This window comes from Struthio camelus, chromosome 1 (genome assembly GCF_040807025.1).
Source record: "Struthio camelus isolate bStrCam1 chromosome 1, bStrCam1.hap1, whole genome shotgun sequence".
In the NCBI taxonomy this organism is placed as follows: Eukaryota; Metazoa; Chordata; class Aves; order Struthioniformes; family Struthionidae; genus Struthio; species Struthio camelus.
In genome coordinates, this window is record NC_090942.1 from 120,402,139 (window position 1) to 120,429,351 (window position 27,213).

The following is a 27,213-nucleotide window of genomic DNA, read 5'->3' on the forward strand; positions in this document are numbered from 1 at the left end:
GAACTGCAGGAATTCTGTTTCTGACTTAAATTGTCACAGCCTTGTAAGGAGAGCTCAAAAGACATTTCTGGAATGACTTTATGCTCGTTTCATCTGATAATAGCAATCTTCTTTTGTTGTGGTAGTTGTCTCTTCACTCGAAGAAAGCGTAGACAATCTAAGGAACACATCTACAAATACTTGCTAAATGATGCTTAAGATTATTGTAACGTGCATGACTGCTTGCACTGGGAGGTTCAAGTGTAGCAGCTGTCCATCAGTACACAAGCTGTTAATGGTGTGAGATTTTTAAATAAACCTTACGGAGTTGCTTTTAAAATTTCTTTTAGTGATGTGAAAGGGATGGCTTTTGCTTCTATTAATATATATTTTTATTTCTCATTATGTGACTTTAAGCTATTGCCCAATGTTATATTGGCATGCGTTAGTTTTGTTTACAGAAATGAGTGGTAGCATTGCAAGCTTGTCAAATGTTAACCAAATGACACTATCTTACAAGGTTTAGGATGTTGAAGAAGGTGGTGTAGGAATCAATGGAGCGTAAAACAAACCTTATATGTCTTCTCTTTCTGTCACTGCTCGCATTAAATTTCCCTTTTTCTTCTGAGGGGGGGTACCGTTCACATATGTGCTAAAAACTAAAATAGCCTTTTAAAGTAGATCTAAGGCTTACTCTATTACAGAGAATGAGTCTGCGGAAGTTATGCATGCACGTTTTAACTGGAGTGTTTCTGTTTAGTTGTAGATGATGAGAGCTATGTTTTATTCTTACAAAAATTGGCTTTGAGAGTCTTCACTTGTAAGAGGATATAAAAGTGCTGTTTACCTGGGAACTGAGCAATGATCTTAGCTTTTTAATATCTATATTTTAGCCTTTTTAGGGTTGAATACTATTAACATTGTAGAACCGATTGGTGGGGGCGATGTTTGCTTTTGTTGTTAGTTAAGCAAAAACACGAAAAGGGCATGATACACACTGCCTATGTTTTTGGGGAGGTCCGTTCTGAAAGGCAGACAGCATCAAGGGGATTCTGCTGGGCTGCCGCCAGACGTGAAGCTGCGTGCAGCTCTGCCTGCCTGCCTCCCTGTCCTTATACCGGGCTTTAAGAGATCGGCAGTCATTTGGGTCTGAGGCGGGAGCAGCGGGAAGAACTGGCTGGAGCACTCCTTACCGCTTTGCATGAACCAATATAACAGCAGTGTCCAGCACGGTAAGGGAAAATGCTTCAAGTGAGACATCCCTCTCTACAGCCTTTCTTCTAGGACTATTCCTCTTGCCGGCTTTCTTGGCTTCCAGCATGCTTTTAAGTCACTTTGCAGAAAACGTCTGTAACGTCCTCTCTGGGGGGTGGAATGGAAACTTGCATTTTTTCCGAAGGACAGGGGCCACTGCTTGGTTTCGGTCTGTTCCCAGTCAGGAACTTTATTCTGCCTTAGAAAACTTCAGTGAATTGTGACATTATATTTGGAGAGACTGAAAACTGATCCCTTAAAAGAGAAAGTCATTTTGCTTTTAAATCATTTTGCTTTTTATTAATAACCATTTGACTGTCCTGCCTAAAGGAGCTTTGCAAGGAGCATCTCAATGTCTTTGTAGAAATATAGCAGTCGCAACCCGTTACTTATAAGGAGAGTTCTCACTGACTTTGTGATGATCCAGAATTATTTGTCCAGCTGTGACAGAAAGAAAGACAAAGTCTGACATATATGACAGTTACACAATTTAAAGGAGAAAAAGAAATCGGAAAAGTCTTTCACAAGGAAATCAATCTTGCTATTTGTATGAATAGAGCATAACAGCTAAAACTAAACATTTCTGTTGGAAAAGGCTAATCTATTAGATAATCCAATGCAGGCTATAATCTTCTGGCATGGGGTACCTCAAATATTTAGATCGTGCTCGGACAATCTAATGATGATGAAAATATAAATAATCACATTTTATTTTGCTGATATTAGTTTAAGAGATATTAATGCTGTTTCAGGAACTAGAAACATGATTATTGATATACGACAGATCTCTTAACATCTTTCCTAAAATATTATGCCTCAGTGTCACATATTTAGCTTCTGTTTTTCTTTGGAAGCCATATAATAAACTCAAACCTACGATCATGATTTCTTGAGAGAAGACTGGTGGCACATGGCCTGCAAAGCTGGTGTTTTATGCTATCTTTAATTCATTAGGTATTTGCTGGATAAGGACTGGTTTATGCCATTAGCATCTTTGTTAAAGGTCATGTTCTGAGATTGTTTTTCTTTCTGACATTTGTCCACATTCAGCACATATGGAAAAATTAAGTTTGCAGATGAGCACTGCATTGGGTATGATAATGTTTCCGAAATAAATCAAAACTAATTTGCCTAGAAATATTTTTAAGGAACTATTTTAAATGTCAGTGTACTAGTGAAATTAACAGTTGTTCTTTTATTGAGCCTGCTGTTCTCCTGCAGATACCCTCTTAGCAATGGCTAAAGTATAAAATCTGTTGTTATGAAAACTGTTTTCGCCATTTATTATTGAAAATGTATCTGCTCATAAAAGTTTTTGGACTGACTGCAGTCTTCAGTTTGAAATATGCTTCTACGGTAAGTTACCTAGAGCGTTTACATGAAACTTTCTGTCCTGTCCTGTCGGTACTCCTTACTAGTTTTGTGAAGGACTGGATGAGGACTAGTCAAGATAAGATTATTTCAGCCTGGATACTTAGGAAAGGAAACTCGGGCTGTGCTGAAGCAAGTGGAAAAATTCTCAGTGATTTTATTGTGATCTCTGTGTAACCCAAAATGTGAATGCTGTGACCATTCAGTGACGCTTTTAGTGCAGTCACTTTGTTCTGAAGTCACTTTGTTCTGATGTCTGTATATACCAGTCTAATAAGAACTGGGTTGAGATTGCCTTCCAATTGTAAGTGGCTATGATGGATATAATTTCTGTATTTCTGCTCATTTTTCTATGGGTTTGTGAAATAAGGTTATAGCACTATATGTAATAATTCTGGGTTTGCACAGGCTAATGGCTGATCGAGTGCTTGTGATTGGCAGTGGAGGGAGAGAACATGCTCTGGCCTGGAAATTGGCTCAGTCTCCACACGTAAAACAAGTATATGTTGCACCAGGAAACGCAGGAACAGCTGACAATGGAAAAATTTCAAATTCAGGTAAAAAGGGAGAAAAGCCAAATATTCTGCAAGCAATCAGTAATTTAGATGTTGGAACTGAAGCAAAAGTTAACATATTCGTATTGAATCGGTAGAGGCTAACAATAATTTTTTTCTTTTACTGGTACCACAAATTATTTAAGACATTTATTTTTTCTGAATGTTTTGTTTTTGATGATTTTGATTGTAGAACTGCCTGGTAAAACATCATATTGTATGTATTTTTAGCCTAGCTCTTAAGAAAGTGAGGCTTACGTGAAACTATATATTTCCTCACTTTGTCTCTTCCCTCCCACTGTCATGCTTGAATTCACTGACCACTTTCAGCCAAACTTAATAGGGGAGTAGAAGTCTCAAAGGGTGGTGGAACCATGGTCTCCTAGGGCAATGGAACCATGACATTCTCATCTTTCCTCTGTTGTTTAAGCTTTGTACTAGGAACTTAATTGTTTGTCCTTTCCTTTTCAGCTGTGTTAGTCAGCAATCATACTATTGTTATCCAGTTCTGCAAAGATCATAACATTGGGCTGGTGTTAGTTGGACAAGAAGCTCTTCTGGCAGCTGGTAAGGCTAAAATAAATTCTTTTGACGGTAAAAATCAGGACCTTGAATACGGCTTTAAAATGTTCTTATTATTAAGATCATAAGCTGCACGCTCTCTTAATGAAACTGAAAAGTGCAAGACAGAGGTTTAGAATATTTTATAAATGTAAGCACTAGTCACCTTAAACTTTTGGCTTGTGAGCTGTGTGTTGCTTTTTATATGTTAGAAATTGTCAGGGGAAATTATGCAGAATCAAGACTCAGTAATGTTTACAAATATTCTTGCGTCTTCTGCTATGCTTTCCCTTATATAGAGTTTTCCTGCAACAGCCCAAATATTGTTGCTGTATGCAACCATACGCAAATCATTACTAGCGTTGATTATAATGCCCTACAGTAAAATCTCCATGACTTAAGCAGTGAACGGAACTACTGGGCAGCCCCAACTGTAGTCATGGGGCGGTCACTGTGACAGTACTTAATAAAATGAAGAGCTGAAGACCTCTTGAAACTAAGCGGTGAAACAGATCACTGGATGTTCAGAACATTGTTTTAAGGATGAATTAGCTGTTTAAGACATCAAAGAGGTTGCTGCAGTGGTGTTGAGGTTTTTCTTGTATCGGAATGGCTTGGATGTTTCCGAAGAGATGACTTTATTCTTTTGGTTTTATTGATGATTAGGGATTGTTGATGACTTGAGAGCAGCTGGAGTTAGATGTTTTGGGCCATCTGCAAAAGCAGCCCAGCTGGAGTCCAATACCAGTTTTGCCAAAGCCTTTCTGGATCGGCATGGGATCCCAACAGCAAGATGGAAAGCCTTCACCAATCCTCAAGAAGCTTGCAGGTTTATTACCAGGTAAATATTTTGACGCTCTTTCTTTGTCAGATTATCTATGCACTTGGCCTTCACCCATGATAGTTGCCTAGAACTAGTGAGGAAGTATTTTCTTTCCAAATGTTGAACTTTTCAAGTGGCTACTGATTATTATTGAATTGGTTTTGTAATCAGAGACAGGATGGCCAAGGTGCAGGGCACTTGAGCAGAATTTTTTTTCTGTTCACAGATCACAGCTTTCTCCCTTTGATCAGCTTCTCGAGGATACTGTTTAGCCATTTAAAAGAAAAAAAAATGTTTTGCAGAGAAAAATATTTCAACAAATCTTTCTGTAACTGTGTTCTGTAAGAGCAACGGTCATTTCTATACAGACAAATAGCAAAATACTATCTGTGGAGTGGTTTAGGGGGGGACTGATCAAAAACCCATAACTTAAGGATCACACTCTCATTTCTTCATGGCCAGACAGCATCTCTCTTACATACAGAGAGAAATGTAACTGTGTATCTCTGCAATTGCTTTGAGCAAAAATGTTTCTGAAGTCATTGAGGGTCCTTTGGGAGAGGAGCTTACTGCTGTGGCTATTTTGGTCCAGAGCAGTGACAGTCCACTGTCACAGAACAAAGCAGCTGCTGTGTTCAGCTACATCTACACTGGTCCATGGCTGTGTATTAGTTTCATAGGCTGCTTGTCTCTGCTATTATGTTTTTCATGTGGTATAATCTAGTGGAACTTTTTACCAAAAAACAGAACAGCCTTATCACTGACTTTATTGAGGCATGCTCGCTATAAGAACATTTAGTGTATATTATTGCCATATGCAGAAACATGCCAACAATTTGTATTTCTGTAAGCATGCCTAGGACTCAAAAAGAAAAACTATTTCAGGTGGGCACACCAAGCTGTGGAGGAAAGGAACTCTATGTGAGTAGCTCCGTGGCTACTTGTAAAATCTAGGGTTGAGATTGATCCTAATATAAACCACAGTGTGGAAAGGAGAAGGGAATGAGATGTTGTGTTAGATAATAGTCTAGAAGTGTGATGAATCAGCTCTTCAAAAGGGACATTTCATTTGACTGTCCACGAACTGGAGACTGGTGAATGGATAAAGAGTAGTTAAAATGTCACACAGTTCTTTTTTTTTTTCTTTTTTTCTTTCCTTCCAAATTTAGTTTGTGTTCAAGAGTAAGTGGAGCAATTCTGTGGATACATGGCTAATATGCTAGTTTTAAAATATGCTTTACAAGCAAGAGCTAACTCAGCCTTAACCTTGAAATCTTAATACGAGCTTACATAGTGGTTTATAGGATTATGTACTGTAAGTCTGATGTTATAAGCCTATAAATCATTCGTGAGTTCATCTTTCAAATCCTACAGCAGGAATAAAATGGTATCCCAAATCTGGGGAGGGAAAAGAAGTTGTGAGGTGTTAAAGTTAAGTGACTTGTCCAAGGGTGTACACTGAGTTGGTGTCAGAGCCAACAGTAGAATTCCTGCATTTCTGGTCCACACTCCTGTGCTTGGTCTTTAAGAGCCCATTCACCTCCCTAACAAGATGGGTTAGCAGGGAACGTGCTTTTCTAATGTGTTATTCCTCGACTGTTCAGAAAAAGAGAAGAATATGGGAGGCATTCGCCTTTTACTGGATGCAGTAGGGATACTGGAAGCTCACTTTTGCTTTCTTTTAAAGCACACACTTCCCTGCACGAGTTGTACGAGCGAGGGGCCCTGCTGCTAGAAAAGAAGTGACTGTTGCAGCCAGCAAAGAGGAAGCCTGCAGAGCTGTGCAAGAGATTATGCAGGTGGAGATCCCTTTATTTAAACAGTGGGAATCCAATTCTTGATGTTCTGTGCTCTGTGACAAATGAATTTGTGAGCTAGGCCATAGGCAATAAGTATTTGCAGCACAAACTCACCCGTTTGGCCAAGAGCAGGACGGACTTGGAAACGAAATCCATCCAACTTGCACCAAAATTTGCATGGCTGCTGCCTTGCTATATGTATTCTCTAGACATACGTCAGTCTGCCTATCTGTCAGATTCGATCACTGTGGGACTTTCTCCTTGTTCCTCATCCTTCTGGGTACTGACTTTCTTTGAGCGGCATCCTCAAATTTCTCATGTGTGTCCCAGACGGTGGGCACTGAGCAGGGCTCTGTGGAGTTTGTGTCTGCTCTCTCATTGTAGCACTGGGTCTCACTTCCCTGTCCCTCCAACTTTTCCATTTTCCGTTAGCTTCTGGAGTCAAATAAGGTGCATTTCAATGTACCTCCCTCATCTTGGAGTGAGGTTCCATTAGTTTTGCTCAACATACCAGAATTCAAGTAGACTGGCCCTTTTTATATACATCCTTTTTTTTTTTTCCTGTTAGAAGAAAGGGAAGAGAGGATTTAGCTAGTACATGTCACGTTCAGTAACTGAAGATTTTTTTCTGTACAGGACAGAACGTTTGGAGAGATGGTTGTCATTGAAGAACTTCTTCAAGGGGAAGAACTTTCTGTATGTGTTCAACTTTGGCTTAACTGTATGGTCATGTGCTTTCACTCTTTGGTATTATTGCTACTTGGTATGCATAAACACACAAATTTATTGTTTCAAGTAGATTATGTGTTTTATTTGGCACTTACATAATGTGCAAACGAAGCAATTTTATCTCATATTAATTAAGTTGTGAGTAGAATTTTCTTCTATATTAGCCATAAACTGGCAATAATGGTGATCTTTTTAGAGGGAAGTTAATCTTTTTTTCTAGGGTGACCTAAAACATGCTTGCATGGACTTTACCTCTGTCATTCTTGTTACATCATTAACCTTATGCCAAAAGTTAGTGCCTACTTTAGTGCTTTCCTTGCTGTAGGTTGTTACTCAGTGGCAGGATAAAACTTAAACATCTATATCAGGAGACTATATGCTATATGAAAACAGAAAACGAACTTTCTGTGCAAGATTTGTTCTGCAGCGAGAATACCTCACACTCATTCAGGCCCCAGTCCTGCAAACACAGATGTTTTAACTTCGAACATACGAGTAATTCTGTCAAGTTGAAGGAGGCTATTCACATGCCTTAAGGTAAGCACATGTCCAAATGACTGCTAAGTCAAGACATGAATTCACCCAAAAGGAGTTCTTATGAGGGCTGTCATTTCTCTCACTCATTAAAAAAAAAAAAAAAGGAAAAGGAAAAGGAGTTCAATGAATCCTTCAAATCAGTGGATTTGCAGCAGAATAAATGGACCCCACTGCTTTCTACCTTTGATTCCTAAATTCTACTGGCAGCACAGTGTCAGTCTGTGACCTGCAGTGTGAACTACCCTTTGGACAGGACACTGTCATTGTGCTTTCTGTGTTGTGTGCATCTCTTTAACAGTGCCTGTGCTTCACGGATGGTGTCACTGTTGCCTCAATGCCCCCAGTCCAGGCCCACAAGCGGTTACTGGACGGCGACCAGGGTCCAAACACTGGAGGGATGGGAGCCTATTGCCCAGTGCCTCAGGTATAGCAGTCCTCCCACCTCAGCCTGCAATAAGGGTGATCATACCTGTGGTTAGTGTGTCTCCTTTAGGACCCAGTCCTGTTTCTGTGATATATCACAGAATCACAGAATGGTTGAGGTTGGAATGGACCTCTGGAGATCATCTAGTCCAACCCCGCTGCTCAAGCTGGGTCACCTACAGCAGGTTGCCCAGGATTGTGTCCAGACGGTTTTGAGTATCTCCAGGGAAGAGGACTCCACAACCTCTCTGAGCAATCTGCGTCAGTGCTCAGTCACCCTCACAGGAAAGTTTTTCCTCATGTTCAGACAGAACTTCCTGTGTTTCAGTTTGTGCCCGTTGCCTCTCGTCCTATTGCTGGGCACCACGGAGAAGAGTCTGGCCCCGTTCTTTTGACACCCTCCCTTCAGATACTTATGCACACTGAGCAGATTGCCCCCTCAGTCTTCTCTTCTCCAGACTGAACAGGCCCAGCTCCCTCAGCCTTTCCTCAGAGGAGAGATGCTCCCGTCCCTTCGACATCTTAGCAGCCCTCCACTGGACTCGCTCCAGGAGCTCCGTGTCTCTCTTGTACTGGGGAGCCCAGAACTGGACACAGTACTCCAGGGGAGGCCTCCCCAGGGCTGAGGAGAGGGGCAGGATCACCTCCCTCCACCTGCTGGCAACAATCTTCCTAATGCAGCCCAGGAGACCATTGGCTTTCTTGGCCGCAAGGGCACGTTGCTGGCTCATGCTTAACTTGTTGTCCACCGGCACTCCCAAGTCCTTCTCCACAGAGCTGCTTTCCAGCAGGTCAGCCCCCAATCAGTACTGGTGCCTTGGGTTATTCCTGCCTAGGTGCAGGACCCTGCACTTGCCTTTGTTGAACTTCAGGAGGTTCCTCTCCGCCCAGCTCTCCAGCCTGTCCAGGTCCCTTTGAATAGCAGCGCAGCCTTCTGCTGTGTCAGCCACTCCCCCCAGTTTAGTATCATCAGCAAACTTGCTGAGAGTGCCCTCTGTGCCTTCCTCCAGGTCCTTGATGAATAAGTTAAGAACAGTACTGGGCCTAGTATTGGCCCCTGGGGGACACCACTAGATACGGGCCTCCAACCAGACTCTCTGCCACTGATCGCAACCCTCTGAGCTCTGCCAGTCAACGAGTTTTCAGTCTGCCTCACTGTCCACTCATCCAGCCCACGCTTCCTGAGCTTGCCTATGAGGATGCGATGGGAGAGAGTGTCAAAAGCCTTGCGGAAGTCCAGGGAGACAACAACCACTGCTCTCCCCTCCTCTACGCAGCCAGTTGTCCCATCACAGAAGGCTATCCAGCCGGTTAAGCGTGATTTCCCTTGGGTGAATCCATGCTGACTACTCCGGATCACCTTCTTGCCCTCCACATGCTTAGAGATGACCTCCAGGATGAGCTGCTCCATCACCTTTCCCGGGATGGAGGTGAGGCTGACAGGCCTGTAGTTCCCTGGCTCCTCCTTCTTGCCCTTTTGGAAGGCTGGGGTGACACTGGCTTTCTTCCAGTCCTCAGGCACCTCTCCCGATTGCCATGGCCGTTCAAAGATCATTGAGAGGGACCTAGCAATGACGTCCGCCAGCTCCCTCAGCACTTGCGGGTGCATGCCATCAGGGCCCACGGACCTGTGGGTGTCAGGTCTGCCTAAATGATCTCTGACCCGATCCTTCTCGCCCAAGGGAAAGTCTTGCTTTCTCCAGACTTTCTCCCTGGTCTCCAGGGTCCGGGATTCCTGAGGGCTGGCCTTAGCAGTGAAGACTGAAGCAAAGAAGGGACTCAGTATCTCTGCCTTCTCTGTGTCCTCCGTCACCAGGGCCCCTGCCCCATTCAGTAGGGGGCCCACATTTTCCCTAGTCTTCCTTTTGCTACTGATGTATTTGAAGAAGCCCTTCTTGTTGCCCTTGACATCCCTTACCAGATTTAATTCCAAGTGGGCCTTGGCCTTGCTCGTCGCATCCCTGCAGACTCTGACAACGTCCCTATATTCCTCCCAAGTGGCCTGTCCCCTTGTCCACATTCTGTAGACTTCCTTCTTCTGCTGGAGTTTTGTCAGGAGTTCCTTGTTCATCCATGCAGGTCTCCTGCCCGCTTTGCTCGACTTCTTGCTCATAGGGATGCACCGCTCTTGAGCCTGAATTCCTGGTGGAATTTCTAGAGGAATTTCTTCTGGAGTTCATTGATGCTTTGCTTGCAGAAGTCGACACAGGGCTCAAACCTTAGTAGTTGTTCTTTGGGATTTCATGAAGCTGTGTTCTGAAAGAACTGTCTCTCTTTTATCTGTTCCATTGCTTCTAATCTTGGCGTTTCTCTGCTCCTATTCGTATTACTTGGAATGTCCCTGAAAAATTCCCAGCAGGCCTGGAGTCTTTGTGTCTTGAACATAACCTTAGGTTTATTATTGATTCTTAAAAGCCACGTGCATTGTTCTAAATGTGCTGATCAAGTATGTTATTGCTGTGCTTTTCTGTAAGTACAGAAACAAAATAATCTTACTATGTACAGCCCAGGTTGCCAGTGTCTCAAATCTCTTTAAAGTCAGCCCTCTAATGAAGACCTAAGTGTTATTATTGAAAGAAAGAAGGAGGCAAAAAAACCTTAAGAGGTACAGCATCAGTATGTCTGTTCTTAAGGCAGCAGCACCCTGACACAGGGACCATGCCAGATAAGGGTGGGACAGCAGGAAACGTAGCTGAGGCATCGCTTACCCCAGAAATTCCAGATCCTGTGGACTAGTCCAGCAAATGTCATCCCTGTCTCAATCAATTTGTTGTTGATCGTCAGGTTCCAGAAGTTCTTCTAGAGAAAATCAGTGATGCTATCCTTCAACATGTTATTGATAGTATGAGACAGGAAGGAACAGCATATGTAGGTAAGTAAGCATTCAATTGAAAAGCAAGGTAAAGTCATATCAAGGTAAGTTTCATTGTTACATTTGAATTCCAAATAATATTTGTCAAAAAAAGAGAGAAAAATTCATTTTTCATGCAGTATTAACCCTCACTGCTTTGGTTTATAGCTCTTCCTTTGGAGAGAAGAACTTTCATTTTTCTTCCAGATGGCATTTTAGGAGATTTGTCATGCCTGTTTTTTTTTTTCATAACGTGCAGACACTGGAGGGATGGTTTATTAACTATAAAACAGAAACCTCAGCTGGAATGTGGGAGATGTGTAAATGGTGTTAACCAGTGGGAGCCTGCATTTGATTGCTACAACTGTTACCTTCAAAAAGCAATGAATCCCAGTAGCTAGAAAACACTCAATCTGAATAATCTTGGGCTATAAAACATATTGTAATTTTTATTAAATATTTTTTATTTTTAAAATAGTTGCAACCAGACCCTTTGTAGTTCAGGGTACATAATTTATACTTAAATTTGGTTGTACTGTTCACTCCTATATACAGTAATGAAAATTTTCTTAAGATCTTTGTCTTAAGACTGTTTTGAAAAAGCGAGCTGATGCTCACAGCTGTCATTTCATGCGAGTGACTTTTCTTGGCAGTGAGGATAACATGTATGTAGAGCTGGGTTCCACTTTCAAAAGATGCCAAGTATCCTCTGCTATTTGGTAACTTTTTACAATGCTCAACTCTGCAGTAAGAAATTAATGGGTGTTCAGCATTTTCAGGATGATGTTGGGGGAACTGATGCTTTGTGGGGTTTAATATTTAGCACTTGTTATTTTCTGGGGATTAATTTCCTGAATATACAACAAAAGGCCTGATTTAGATTAACACATATGTGTATTGCAGAGGAAATTACAGGATACCAACTTCAGTAAGTTTTTTTATTATTTTTGATAAGCAGTATCTGTAGCGAAATTTGATTTGGCACTTTTGCCTGAAATTCAGAAATGGTTATACATAGCAATAGTGCACTTTCTGGTAGAAAAAAAAAAAACACCAAACCAATACAAAAGTAAAGCCTGCATAATGGGATTCTTTGGGAACTGCTTTTTTTTTTTTTTATCCTTTCAATTTCTTTTGGTCTCGGAATGCCTGAAATTAGAGGACAGTAGCAGAAGGCAGAACTTGCTTTCTGGTGCAGAAAGGTTGCTTTCCATTATATTCAGTTTAAAATGTGATACAGTACTCCTCGTGTTGCTGCTAGCCTTTTTTTTTTTTTTTTGGCTAGTGTGGAATTATTATGACTTGAGTATAACTACTTGCAGAATCCCTGCTGCTAATTCCTTACAGTTTGCAAAAATGTATTCCGCATTCCAAAGTATTGTGTTGCATATAAAGGAGTTCTTGAAAAATAAGTGTTTAAATTAATTTGCTTGGCTGTGTTCTTTCTGTTCAGGTGTGCTGCAAATGGGATTAATGCTTACCAAAGATGGTGTGAAAATTTTAAACTTTAAGTGTCAGTTTGGTGACCCTCAGTGCCAAGTGAGTGAGAGATACTGGAAACTTAAAAATGCTTCATTTTTCACCTCTGACATCTAGTTTACCACTAAAGAAACTGAGTAATGTGTTTGAATCTGTGTTCTGTCTCCTCAACATGCAGATCTGAATGAGAATGTCATAGACAATGTGTGCAGTAACTTAAAGTTTTAGCTAGTCAGCTTCTGTGAATTAATTAAAGAATTTAAGTTAAGTTAAGATGTTGCTCAAATTTTATTTTTCTGGATGGAAGCAGACTGGAGTGGGCCTAGATTCATATTCCTTCTACATAATCTTCCATGTGGTGTTGTGAATTTCTACCTCTTGCAGAGAATTGCTGCAAATTAATACTCGCTGATATTTTCCAAATCTACAGAGATAGGAAAATACAGTATATTCAGTTTGGCAGACACAGATTTTCTCTGTATACTGAATTTTCTTCAAGTTACTTCTCTAATTTGAATTTGAACAAGTCATCAAAATAAGAACTAAGTTCTATCACTCTCCAAATTTTCTGCAGGTAATTCTTCCACTGCTTAAAAATGATTTTTATGAAGTGATTCAAGCAACGATTGATGGCAAACTCTGTAGCTTCATGCCAGCCTGGTCAGAAAATAGTACAGCTGTGTGTGTGGTCATGGCAAGTGCAGGATATCCAGGAGACTATGACAAAGGCATGGAGGTAACAGGTAACTTCAGTAGATTGTTTACAGGTAACTTCAGTAGATTCCTGCCTAGCACTTCAGTAAGTTTGCATTTACCTCTTCTACCAGAAAGCTGTATTGCTTTTCTCCATCCCCTTCCACGCAGTCATCAGAATCTGCCTTCATCCGTCATTCTTTATCCTTGTGGAAGGGGGTAGCTGTTTACTAATATCGTTTAACTGAAATGCATACCTGACCAAAGTAGCACAAGGTCTAGGTGTTTAAAATTAACATCATTCCAAAAAGATCAGTCTGTAGCTTGTTGCTGAGCTAAGAAGGTGATGGAGCATTATGTCCTTCTAGAAATAATCTGGTGTGTTCATGTGGAGTTCTTCCACAAGCTGTGCTGGAAACATGGACAACAGTGTTGTATGCTAATAGCTGATTTTGCTAGCTTTGCTCTCTCGTGGAGGGGTAAGGGTCAACTTATCCTAGCTAGTGCTTGACTAAGTGGTAAGGGTGAGAGGTGAGGACCTGTGGCCTTTATAATAGGAGCGGTGCGTGCCTGCTCCATCAGCTTGGTTTCTTCCCATGTGCTGGCCAGACAGGGCTGTTAGATGATGGACGGACAAAAGCATGTGCCGCTGTGTAACACATGTAAAAGAAAGGGAACTCTCATAGGACCTCCACTTCATAGGGACTGAAGGGTTTAGGGGAAGGTGGGCATATGGACTTTAGATTAAAATTCATTTTAGGGTTAAAATTAAATTCTTGTGTTTTGATATATCATTAGGATTTTTTTTTTTAAATAGCTGGTTTAAAAAACAGAGGGAACTGTGGCAGAACTATTTCCTTCTTCCCTTAGTTTCTGCCTTGCCAGTCCAACACTATGTGTTGTACAAAACAGCCCAGAGAGCTGGGTTTTTATCAAGGCCACCTTATTTTTTTCAGAACTCCAGTTATTCTACATTGGCCAGAGAGGAAGTCATGTTATATTGCTTTTCCTTTTCTCAGGATTTCTGCTCTCATTTTTTCTTCCCCCGTCCTCATCTCCAGTTCAGTCACTGACTGTAGTTTTTTTGTCAGTGATATTACGGGAAACTGCGTTTCTGTAACTAACTCCCCCCACTCCAAACTGAATCAGCCCCTCTGTCAGTGAGCTACCTTTCACTAGTCACGCTCAGGAACTTAACTTTTTTCAAGTTGGCATTGATACCTTTAGGAGTGAGATGATTTGACTATCCTGCCTATAAATCACAAAAAGATGGTCAAAACAATGACATTCAGTCCACTCTTTTGTTACTAAACTTTCAGCCCCAGGAGTTGTAGGGGAGGGGATTCGTTTATTTCTATTTTTCACATTGTTATCCCCTATTTGAATGGGTTAACAATCATTTTATTCTGGCGTATTCCTTAAAACACGATAGGAAGGAGTTAGGTTTACATTGCAGCAAGGCCAGTTAGGGCTCAGCTATGACCTTGTCAGGGCAGTGCTGTGGTGGTACAGTGCGCTGTCTGTCCAGCAAGGTTCTGTTTCTTCATTTGTAAAATCTAGCTGATAGCAAGGGGAAAACTGTACTTATTTTCCAGGGAATGGCAGCAGTTCTCCTCTTCCCTTATTATCTTGAAATACGAATTAAAAGCAAACAAACAAACAAACAGAAAAACACCCTGAGCACTTTTGCTTTCCTGTAACAGGAAAATACATGGAAAGAGAAATTAAAAGAACAAAATATGTCATTTGTTTCAGCCATCAGACAGCCACCTGCAAGTGGAGAGCATCTATGGCAAGTGCGGTAGCGAACTGCATGGAATGGGCACAGCAGGTCAGTTAGGGTGGTGCTGAGATAACACGAACACTAATGGTTTAATATCCAGGAGAAGGGAGACTTCAAGCAGTAAATTCTTATGAACTGAGGAATGATTTCATACAGGAAAACCTTGCACAAATCATTCACAATTACAATATTCAGCAGTTTTGTCATGGCTGAGAGTAGTTTTATGTCCTGCTATGTCTCTTTGATCCCTTATTTCCGTTCCTGTGTGATCTGTGTCCTAGATGGCTGTCTCAGAAGGCAGGCCTAGGGCCAGTGAACTGGGATATCCTTCGCTGGTAATAGTGTTTCTCAGGGAAGAGGAAGGTGGAAAGCTTCACTTTTCTTGTCCCTTGACTAAAGAAAGAGCTTGAATCTTCACTGCTTTACCAACATTTCGTGTGATTTAAAGTACTCAGAGAGCTCTTTTGCTTCTGTAGGGCTACTTCAAGCCAAAGAGTTAGGGCTGCAGGTGTTCCATGCTGGCACAGCGCTGAAGGATGGCAGAGTGGTGACAAGTGGTGGAAGAGTCCTCTGCATCACTGCAGTTAAGGAGGATCTGATGAAAGCACTGGGAGAAGCCAACAGGGGAGTAGCGGCCATCCGTTTCAAGGGTGCCACTTACAGGAAGGACATTGGCCATCGGGGTATACGGCTTCTCAAACAGTCCCTGTATGTAAACAAAGGCACTAGCAGAAATAGATGCTAGTCCAGAGCTGTATGGATATTGTTCGTGTTTGTGTGATGAGTGATAGTCTATGTGGAAAATGTCAGTGTTGCTGCTAGCATGTCCTTTCCTCTCTGCAGGGGTCTAATATACAAAGAGAGACGTATGGGAGCTACAACCAGTGATGTTTTGGTTCATCAGCCAGACACATCAGTTGCAAGTGGTACAAGATCAGGTAAGATTAGGAACTGTCATTGAATTTCCTCAGTATACTGAATGAAACAGGACTGACTTTCTTAGGAGTTGAGCAGACCATCTCCTGGCATTGAAACAGAGCTTGAGAAACGGGGTTGGGGTCACCATTAAGAAAGCAAGCTCTTGGTTCTTTCTCATTCTTCCTCCTTTGCTTAATTAAAACATTTGGCTTCACACAGGGGTTATTGCAGTTGTCCAAGAGCAATCTAGCGGGCAGAGTAACTCATGAATTAATGGAGTGGTTTTGTACGTCGCTGGACAGAAGTGGTCCTACCAGTTATATATATGAGTACAATATCCAAGCAGTTGTTAGAGAGTGGTTAACAATCACTGGACTTGTAATTTGCTCTTCAGACTGTGGCCTTTACTTTCAGCAGCGATCCACTGAGGAAAATTTCTTGTTGTTTTTCTCCTCCTTTGAAAAATGAACTACATGAAGAAAAAAGGCGAGCTGTTAACAGTTTGGTAAATGCTTTAACCTTTGCTATACACAATTCCTAGGTCACAAATACAGAACAATACAGATTTAATTAGAACATCATGGAATATGTGATTTTGGGGTCTGTGCTTCATAAAGCTGCAGGTTTCTACCAGAGAACACAGTGCTGTCAGTGGAAACAGTGCTGTCTCTTGCCTTGGTGAATGTTTTGGGTTTTTATTTCCCCTAATAATGATCCCCCATGTATTTGTGCTTGGCAGGCAGTCATTCAGAAGTAAGAGGTTTTGCTGGTTTATTTGACTTGAAAGCATCTGGTTACGATGATCCTATCCTGGTATCTCGAATTAAAGGCCTTGGACCTAAACTGCAGGTAACTCACAACTTGATTATAGCAAAGCTGATGTTATCTCCTGAGACCATTTTAAATGCCACAGCCTATTGCATCATCTGCACCCTTCTAAGCATTATAAAGACTTTACAAGTCCGCCACGCGCTGGTCATTTGAACTTTGTAGATGATATATGGGCAAGTCCAGTGCATATGTCGTTGAGAATGTGGAGGTTCTGGATATTTTGTGATGAAATGATAATAAAATATTTAGCCAAACACTGAGGAACTAAGAACGAGGATTTCTGCTGTGAAACAGGCTTTGAAAAAGGTCAGTTCAGAGAGAGAAGAATTGGTACGGAGAAGTGCCAAGACGATTACTGTCAGACTGAGCTCAATAAATTATATGCAGAGAGGCGGTATGATTGCCTCTGTGAGTGCACGGTGGGAAGGATGGGGGAAGTAGACGTTTAAGGGAAATAGAAACCAGTAGCTAAAGGATACTAATTATACAAGAACATATAGGACAAGTTGAGCCAAGAATATATTCATAATGGAAAACAGAAGGAGGCTTTCAACCATCAGAGAATGGAAGATCTGAAGGTGCCTTTCACTGGTCAAGCACAGCAACTTAATTTGTTTCAAGTTGGTGTTTATACCTTTAGGAGTGGAATGATGTGATGTGGTTTCCTGCAACAGCAGGAGAGTGAACACAATAATCCAGAGGGTCTTTTTCAGTTTTACATCCTTGAACACCTCTGAGCCTGAAAAACTGATTGGTGCTGGCTTTTGTGAGTCTTTGTTCCTTAAGCTTGGCAGAGAGCTCTTCCCAACTGTGTTTACACAGACCCTTCCCCAGACCCTTACGCAGCCAAGAAAAGGTTGGCTGGTGCCTATCTGAATTGCTACTGCATCAGTGGGAGGGAAATGTTACAATGCAACAAAACATGTGGGATGACTGGTTTCCCCAGTGCTTCTAAATCCACCAGCCTGTGAAAGAAATCAGGCTTGTAAACCAAACTCAGACTTTGCCATTTTGAATCTATGATCAGATAGATCTGCATTTTTCCCCTGCCCATTTATATGTACTGAAATTTCTGTGCTGTTATACGTGTACTGATGGAGTTCTATCAGTAAAAGGTACCTCTGTATTACAGTGGTGTAAATATCACCACTTTAGAGAAGCCTTCAATAACATCTGGATCAGGCTTCATTATTGGTAGGATGCAAGCACCCCGGTAACTTTTTAAAAACACTATGGCAGCCTTCCTGAGGGAAATAGGATATTGCATAGTGAAAGACCTGTCTTTCAAGGGAGCCCTACAGACCAGGCCCACATCGTCTATAACATGAGATGCCTGCGATCGAAAGACTTCTTGAGGACGATGCAACTGAGGAATTTCCTACATTATGGACCTGAAGAAGAAAACTACTTAATGACATTCTATGAGTTTTGCTGTATAGCCCAGTGAAATTAGTAGGTAAAAGTACAGCAGAACACACAGTGATGAGCCACCTGGCCTTAATTTTGGAAATTGCTAGGAGATACTGTAGGTTGGATGCCCCAGGAATTTCCAATTACTTTTAGACACCTCTCATTCCAGACTGATGTAATATTACAAAAAAACCAATCAAACAAGCAAACAACAAAAAATGACAGCTTCTAGTTAGGTGGAGCTAGAATTTGAGTTAATGTTTCAAAAAACAAAACATTTTTTTTCTCTGCAAGAAAATGAGCTGGTTTCTCTACATTTAAACTAGATGATCTACTAGATATCTTCTGTGTGTATTTTCTGTTGTGATTCTTATCGGGGAAAAGAAGATTACTGCTTAAATGACTGACCAGCGTTTATTTGACAAGGAGTCTGAGTTTTGCATATCTTTTGTCACCTCTGGTGGTTCCCACCATGTTTTGCAGATCGCACAGGCATGTAAGAAACATGACACCATAGGTCAGGACCTGGTTGCCATGTGTGTCAATGACATGTTGGCTCAAGGAGCAGAGCCCCTCTTCTTTCTCAACTATTTCACCTGTGGCAAACTTGATGTTGAAGTGACTCAAACAATCACAGGGGGAATGGCTGAAGCTTGCAAAAATGCAGGATGCGCTTTTCTGGGTATGAACACTCCTCTTCTGCTTTCAGATTTTAAGTTTCTGATGTTAAAATGTTTATTAGTGAAATAAAATTTGTAGGCAGAAGCAGTATGTGGGATTAAACTAGTTGGTTTGTGTTTGGGAAGAACAGGCAAGCCTTCGAGCTCAAACTCTCCTTCATCTTTAAAATAGGTCAGCAGGGAAAAATGGCTAATTTTTGCCATTCACACATTTGGATCCTGACTCCCATCTTTCTTTTCCTTGCATAGAGGGGAGCAAAACTGGATGCCTCATATTCTTAAAGTGCTAATAAATATGTTTTCACTCCCTCTCTGGTGTTAAGTCATAGCAGGGAGGTGTCAGATAAGTAGCATTAAATGAAAAAAAGTTTTGGTAACTTCATGAAGCTTTACTTTGCTGAAGCCTTTAGGTAAGAAACCAAGAAGGATTTTTAAAATGTATCTGAATGTGCATGATTGCACATCTCTGCAGCAGTCCTGGATACCTTGCTTATTTCAGAAGATGCCATAGACTTAAAGTTAATATAAAACATGTTTACAGCTAGTGCTGACTGCTTTCTCTCCCCGCTTAGGCAGGGAGGTGGCTGAGATGACTGGCATGTATTCTTCTGGAGAGTATGACCTGGCTGGCTTTGTGGTTGGTGCAGTGGAGCGAGGGCAGATGCACTTGGGGCTGCAGAGAGCTGATGAGGAGGATGTGCTTATTGGACTGGCCTCCTCCGGGATTCATGGCCGTGGCTTTAGCATCATACGGAAGATTCTTTTAATGTCCTCCTTACGTTACTCCTCTCCAGCATCTGACGGATGTGGTGGCAAGACTCTAGGTATAATATCTTTCTTAAAAGCAAACCTGCAAATGAATTGTGTTGAGACATTTTCATAACTAGATACTGCTAGGGTTGTTTATTTCAACGTGGGTTAGTTTAGTCAGTCTTGTGGGTAGGTATGTAGTCTCGCTTCCTCAGGTTTGGAAGAGCAGCCCAGCAGCGTTTGCCACTTCCTAGGGCTGTCTGCCATAGAAAGCAGAGGGGACCCTGCTCAGAGAAGCATTCCCACTAAACACTTAATGCCTCTTAAACAAATTGATTGCGTTTTACATTTGCAGGAGAAATTCTGCTGACTCCAGCAAAAATGTACAGTCAGTCTCTGCTTCCTGTCCTTCGCTCAGGGCACGTGAAGGCTTTTGCCTTTATTGCTGAGAAGGGGTTGCTGGAAGGCATCTCCAGAATCCTGCCAGAACATGTCAGTGCGGTCGTTGGTAAGTATCAGTGATGAACGTTTCTGTTTGACAACATTTATGTATAGCAGGGACCTGATTTTTCAGCTTCGGTTTTAAAGGCACTTGGAAGCGTATGTCCGTAGAGTTGGAGATGGAATGACCCAAAGTCAATGCCTTTTCAAGCAGCATGCCCAAAACATTCCTATTTTAAGTATCAGCTGAAAGGTACCACCCTCTTGTTGGAGAAAGGAAATTTGAGGAGAGTGTGTAGGCAGCTCCTCTAGGAGAAAAGGAATTTGAGAAGATGGTGCATTCTGCAAGATACCTCTCCATACTAAACATTTTGATGAAGCAGTGAAGCCTGTTGAGAAAACTAAACTGAATGACTTGCTCCACGGTATGCACACGTTGTTGTTACTAATATCTAAATTGTAACACACACGCACATACCTCCCAGAATAAGTCCAAAACACCCATCCTTGCCAGGGACAACAAAGTAAACCAAATCTGGAGTTTCTTGGTCAAGACAGTTTTGAGTCAGGACTTTTCTTTAAAACAAATATTAGGAAATTGTCCAGAAAGTGGTATTAGCCCACTTTTTAAGAAGTCTCAGTATGTCCTGAATGTTTTGCCTAATATCAGTCAAATTTTCCAGGAGAATTGTAGTCTGACAGAAACCATACATACCATCTCACTGCTTTCTCACAGATAAGAACTGTCTCTGTAAAAGTCACAGCGTGAGTCATTTAATGAATGTTATGGTAGGAGGTAGCTTCCCCCTTGCTAAAACTTTCATCTTGGTTTCTTTGAGAAATTGACTGTGAAATCCGCTCCATGCTTTCCATTCATGTGTACGTCATTCTGCCTCACTCTGCTCTGCAGCTGCGCGCAGCCTTGAAGGCCTCTGGTGAAGTTCCAGGTCTGCAGTCAGTTTATCCCCACTCAGCTGCTAAGTTGTGGTTCTCCAGTCTGCCCATCAAAGCACCTGAGTACACACCCCTACAATAACTATTGATTCTTTGAAACAGAAAACTAGGAACTGTCAAAGAAGCCAGAAGGTGATTTGTCCCACAGCTTCTTCATCTTTTATGGAAGAGGTGCTAGTTGTCTGTCACTTAGTCCTTCTGGCTGATTAGGAATGAGTGGATTTTAATTCACCATCATTTCCTTCATGTTCTCATGACAAAGCCCAGAGAAGTCTTCGCTTGCATAATTATGTCTAGAAACCTCTAGCTAAAGAGCACCCATAAACCTGAGTGGAAGTTGGCTAGTGTCCTCCTTGGGCAGTATTCTTAAAATAGAATTAGTCTCTGTCAGCTCTTCTATTATACTGCTGTCATTGTATATAGTAAAAAGTGGATAAGAAACAGTTGTGCTGACCCTGTACAAATTTCAATCTTTTCAGATGCTCTCAGTTGGAAGATTCCTGACATATTTTACTGGCTTTACAAAGAGGGAAACCTCTCTGAGGAGGAGATGGCTCAGACATTTAATTGCGGGATCGGTGCAGTCTTGGTTGTGCAGAAGGAGCTGGCTCAGGATATTCTCAAAGATATACAGAGGCATGAGGAAGCCTGGCTGATCGGGAAAGTTGTTGCCCCTTGTCACACAGGTTAGCAGGAGTTCTAACTGGAAATGAAGACAAAAAAGTGTCAGTGGGGTATGGCTTCATTCAAAGTGTAACAGATTCTCCTGTTCCCCTCTTCAGAGCGGTTTCCACTAGGCCCTTAGGGATGCACAATTTAATTTGTTTGTCAATACAAGGTAAGTTGTTTTAGAGTGTGATTGCGTAAAGTGCTGAGCATTTCTTGGGAGATACTGGTTGTCCTCAGTTCTGTAGGTGCTGAGGCCCTTATTGTAAGGTTTGTGTAGTTCAAATCTTTTCCCTGTCATTTCACTAGGGTGAAAACTAGTTGGCACCCTTCACATCTAGATTTCATTCTTAAATTCAGTGAGAAGTGAATAACTTGTTACCAGAGTGACATTACTTGAACAGTGTCTTACCTGGGTACCTGCCTGTGGCTAGAGTAAATCCCTCTGATGACTGTATGTGGGACTCTAACATTATTTAGTGGACTGTATGTTACCAAAATCATTGTAATCAACCCATCTCCTTTCCAACCCCTTTCCAACTCTCATGGATCCTGTGTAAAGATCGAGGCTAGGCCATATGATGGCAAGTCTTCATTCTGATATGTCCACTGACTGATGTTCAGCAAGACATAAGCCAAAACCGCTCTGGTCCCCAAGCAACTTGGAGAGCAGTTTGGGCAGCCAAAAGAAAACCTCAGCTCTGTCATCATCATTGTAGTTTAATTTTGCAGCATGAGAGAAGGAGGAGGGTGGGCGTAAAAGATGCAGGGAATCCTTGAAAAGACTATTCCATACCTAGGTCCTTGCAGACAAATCTGCAAGTGAGTAACCCAAAAGAGATCAGCACAACTACTTGTGTGAGTTGCTTTGAGTAGTAAACGTTTCTGTAGTTGAGTTAGCATTGGCATAAAGTCATTACTGATAGATTTTCTCTTGATTGATTGAAACTTATTGTTAGTGAACTATATAAAGCAGATTTTGGTGGGAAAATAACTTCTGAGATATTTTACTTGCAACACTTTCCTTGCATATTTGAAGGAGGTTGTCGCATCGAAGTCAAGAATCTTCTTGAAGCTCTGCAGCTGACCAGCCCGCAGTGTCTGCTGAGTAATGCTGATGTAGAGAGTGCCTACTACCCCAGAAAGAAAAAAGTTAAAGTAGCTGTTCTCATTTCTGGAACAGGTGAGCTTGCATTTATCATCACACAGGAAAATGGCCCTACAAAGGAGAGGCTGAATTCAGCCTCACTTCACCCTCAGTGAGGGTGCGTCCACCCTCACTTTTTTCAGTGCAGTCTATGGAGCCTTCTAAAGCCAGGGCTGCATTTGGACCAGAAGTCAAGAAGATATCCTATACTGCTTAACAAATGAGCATTATTAGTGCACAAGTTCCTTAGTCCTCTTCTATTTGCTTAGTTGTTGAAACCAAGATTGTTGTGATATAAACAGGACTGAGGGCCACTTCTCTGTGACGTAAATGCTCATCTATTTCATGAATGTTTATTCTCTCTTTATTTGAGGCACAAACCTTGCAGCGCTCATCAGTTATGCAAAAGAACCAGGCAGTTTTGCTGAAGTTGTCCTTGTCATCTCCAACAAGTCTGGGGTAGAAGAACTACGAAACGCAGCCCGGGCTGGAATTCCCACCAGGGTAAGGCACCCGTTTCCTTTCCTTTTTATCATCAACTCACACATATTGAATCTGTAGATCTTTATGAAGTGGTTGGTATGAATTCATGTTTCACATTGGTTTAAACCTTTCATATGATAAGTGGATGTGGCATGAAGTTGTCAAAGCTATCAGTAGAGACAGAGCTGATAGCTGCAGAGACCTAACACAGTGGTGACTGGAGTCAGTGAGTGTCTTTCCCTTCTCTTCAGTGAACCTTACAGTTCAGATTTAGGAAGGCACTTAAAATGATCCTGTGTCTACATTTAGGGATGTGCTTAAATCTCACTGAAATCAGTATGCTTACGTTCTACTCTTGCAAGTGCTTTGCTGATTTAGGGCTGAGACCGTAGCCCATGCAGCTTACAACTTTAACAGAAATTGGTGAGACTTCTGGCTCTGTGAAACACATAAGCACGTTGTCTCCTTGGCTGATCCCTTCTTAGAAAAATTTGTCTCATGTTGTGCTCAGTCACTTCCAGTGGCACCAAATAAGTCTCATTCTCCTATGTTTTGTCAGTAAAGTAGCACTTTGTTATGGAAATTTTCCTCTATTTTGTTTCACAAAACAAATCTGCAGAAAGAGAATCACATCTTGTCATTTTATTTGGCAAAGTGTAGAACATGGCTTTTGAAAATGTTGAATGATTCAGGATTTAAAACGCAGCCAGCCAGGAACTCATCCTTCTGACGCTTAAAGATTTAGAACAGTTTTCATTTGTGCAGCTCTGTTCAGATGGGAATAAATGCTGTTAGAGGCTCTCTAGGCATTGAAAAGTTTTCAGCAGGCTTCCCCAGCAGCAGAGTTGGATACATGGTACATTTTTGCTGAAAGTATAAAGACTCATCGCTGGAAAAAAAAGTTAGATTACGTCAAAATTCATTCACATTTTTCACAGGTAATAATGTGACAGCTTTGTTATCCCCTTGTTTGAATATCTTTGTGAACAGAGTCAGAAATCAACACTTGTCTTGGGAGCCTCAGCTAAGGGGAGGAACAGAAATAAAAAAACACTAAACTCTTCCATTACACAGAACATCTGGTCAGTTTATTGGCTTTTTAGATTTTAATTTTTAAAATTTTGTGAATTTTTAAAATTTCATGAATTTCAGTAAGCAACTGTAGAAAGGCTGATGGTCATGTTGTTGCTGAGTCATCACTATTTCACATTAGTCTTTGGCCAGACAATCTAGAGAGAGAGGTCAGTATCTTCTGATGTGTTCCCTCTTATTTCCCCTCCTCAATACAGCACTACCCATATGTTTTTCTTTTCACACTTGGCTTCTCTTTATGCAGACTTTCTACAGGTACTAGAAAACATCTGTGCGGAACAGCCTGTGTTAGCTAGCAAGCGATTTGGGTGTTCCCAGGAATATTTACATGACTGTTATGTGTATTTATATGTATGCTAATTTGAATAACACACAAACATACAGCTCTTGAAATCCTCAGGTGTCCTGAAATTAATGTTTTCTTTTCTCTTTGTTGCCCAGGTAGCTGATGTCATTTGCACAAAGCTATTTTCCTTGATAGGGCTTTTGTTGTGTTTTAACGTTTTAGGTGATTGATCATAAGTTGTATGGGAGCCGCTCTGAATTTGACAGCACAATTGACCGGGTTCTTGAAGAATTCTCTGTTGAACTGATATGTCTTTCAGGATTTATGAGAATTTTGTCCAGTCCTTTTCTCAGAAAATGGAAAGGTAAGAAGTTATAATTCTGTAAAGGAGAAATGGAAATACAGATGCTTGGTCTTACCAGAAATGCACAGTAGTATTTCTTCATCTTTCAGATAAATCTCTCACAGCCTTGCTGACACTGAGTAAGTCTTCTCTGCATCTGATTGCGTGTAGATCAGTGGGGCTACCATATGCTTTTATTCATTCCCGTCAATGGGTCTGTGCTAGGAGTGCAGAGAAACACCTCATGCTGGCATAACGAGTAACAGAGGAGAAAATCATTGTCATGGAGTCGATCTGTCTGCCTTCCTACTGGGAAGGAAGAATGCCTGTGGAGCAGGTAGAAGTCTGGTTCTCTGTGCATTAGTGTGATAAGTGGCATAACTGTGTCATTTGTCAAGGAGCTGTGCAGAAGTTGTTCCCTGCAGTTATTATTCAGAAAAGTGGGAGGGAGACTGATTTCTCAGTGCATCTCCCTCCTGTATTGCCATAAGAACTGCACAGCATAGCACTGCTCCATACTGTGTGCTGGAAGTAATGCTATGAGAGACCCTGAATGAGTGTAGCTCTGCTGTGTGCCCTTACACATGCTCTGGGCCAGCAGAGGAGGGCCACACTCCTCTTGCCTTTTGGCTCTGGGTGCTGAGTTAGTGTTGAAGCCTTGCTCAGAAGTTATTCACTCGCTATTGAGATTGCACTTGGACAGGCTCCTTTGGGAATTATGTTTCCTGCGAAAATGTCTTCCATCTGTGCTGTAGCTGAGCATGAAGCTGCAGAGTATGAAGTCCTCAGCTTTCAAGCCCCTCATCTGCAGTGGTAGGGCTGGTCACTGGGGAAGGGAGAGAGCCTTGTGATTCCAGCTGCCCATCCTCTGCTGCAAAAGCAAACAAGATCCTCGGCATTAACTGAAACATGCTTGCCTGACCAGTGCCAAAGCCTGTACACCGTCATTTATGTCCCTGGAAAAGTAATACCTCCTCAAATTAGAGTAACACTTCCTTAGATTTCCTCAGATAGATAGCCTGACACCACTTTATTTTTGCTTTTTAAGCTGAACACGGTGTGTTATACTCTGAATGCTATTGGGACTATTTGAACTCTTGAGTGGTGCCAGATGCTGTTGTTTTGAATTGATGGTAACATCTCACTTTTATTTTTAAAGGAAATTCAGTTCAAATTGTTTCTTTTTTTTCCTCCTCTCAAACTGATGCCTAGGGAAAATTTTGAATGCTTCCCCATCGCTTTTCCCACTAAACAAAGGTGGAAATGCCCATCAGCAAGCCCTGCAAATGGGCCTCAAAGTCACAGGCTGCGCAGTGCATTTTGTCCTGGTAAGTGTCCTCTTGCCTAGTAGTGTGTAAGTTATGGAAAAATATTTGCTTTTTTTGTTTCCCTTCCGAAAGCAGAAGCAGGAAGAGATAAAAGGAGTGTGTGAAAGTCCTGGTAAAATTACCAGTAGAAACAGGAAGGTGTAGGAGTTGCACTTCATTTGGAAAGACAACCTGGGCTTGGTGGCCAAACATCAGACCAATACAGCAGCACCAGGGGACCCGCTGAAGCTTTACTCTGTATGGGGAGGCCCTTTGCAGGCCCTGCCCTTTGATGCCTTTTTGTTTGTCTTGTTTCTAACCCCTTGCCCCTTTGTTTGTGGCTTCCCAAGGGTCTCTCTTCTTCCCTCACGCTACCAGATTTCTTTGGTCTCTGATACCCTCAGCCAACTACCCTCTGTATCTGCTAGCCCATGTCCCTCTTCCCACTCTACCCCCTAATTTGTGGGTGGCAAGCCTTTCCAGACTTACTTTCAGCCTACTGCACACAACTGCAGATGCTCTCACTGAGATATCGCACGAGACTTTCTCTCCACAACCCGCATCATCCATAACCTTCCTGACACCGTTAACCAGCCTTTTCTAAGAGACTTCCAATATATCCATTTTAGGAGGAATCTAGTCCAAAAGCAGTGATCCACCAGGAGCCAGTGTCTGTGAAGGCAGATGACACCGAGGAGACACTGTCAGAAAAGGTTAAAGAAGCTGAGTGCCGGGCTTTTCCTATTGCCTTGCAGCTGGTGGCCAGTGGAGCAGTGCAGTTAGGCGCTGATGGTAAAACCTGCTGGAAACAAGGGGGCCAAAGTTTGCGTCTCCAGGAAGAGAAGAGAGGCTGCGCTTCCTCTCTTGTCACTCCAGAGCCACGAGACGGAAACGTGGTGTAGCCAGGTTAAGGAGAGGTTTGCTTTCTGCTCGTCTTTCCCTCCTCCCTCCTTCCCTTGGATGTGCCTCTCTGACTTCAGGCGTATCAGTGTCACTGGTTTCCATTCTGAGCTGTGAACTATTTCCCATAGCTTACGGGTTTAGTTACACTTCTTTTGCAAAATGGGCT

General features: G+C 41.9%; 1 protein-coding gene across 1 annotated transcript; it reads left to right on the top strand.

The window, feature by feature from the left end:
* The first annotated feature begins 2,507 nt into the window (after positions 1-2,507).
* On the top strand, positions 2,508-27,155 carry LOC104139486 (trifunctional purine biosynthetic protein adenosine-3-like). Its single transcript, XM_009667648.2, has 22 exons — positions 2,508-2,589; positions 3,013-3,161; positions 3,630-3,725; positions 4,386-4,560; positions 6,230-6,341; positions 6,978-7,037; positions 7,906-8,031; positions 10,815-10,902; positions 12,335-12,420; positions 12,935-13,103; positions 15,313-15,544; positions 15,680-15,774; positions 16,494-16,603; positions 18,479-18,677; positions 19,248-19,499; positions 19,781-19,933; positions 21,300-21,506; positions 22,526-22,669; positions 23,007-23,137; positions 24,717-24,858; positions 26,050-26,165; positions 26,774-27,155. Exons 1-22 carry the CDS (start codon positions 2,579-2,581, stop codon positions 27,044-27,046), a joined length of 3,126 nt encoding a protein of 1,041 aa, XP_009665943.2. The 5' UTR covers positions 2,508-2,578; the 3' UTR covers positions 27,047-27,155.
* The last annotated feature ends 58 nt before the right edge of the window (positions 27,156-27,213 follow it).

Coding starts and splice junctions, on each gene's coding strand:
- LOC104139486 (XM_009667648.2), top strand. Junction 19,500..19,780: donor ATGTGGTGGCAAGACTCTAG/GTATAATATCTT, acceptor TTACATTTGCAG/GAGAAATTCTGCTGACTCCA. Junction 24,859..26,049: donor TTTTCTCAGAAAATGGAAAG/GTAAGAAGTTAT, acceptor ACTGATGCCTAG/GGAAAATTTTGAATGCTTCC.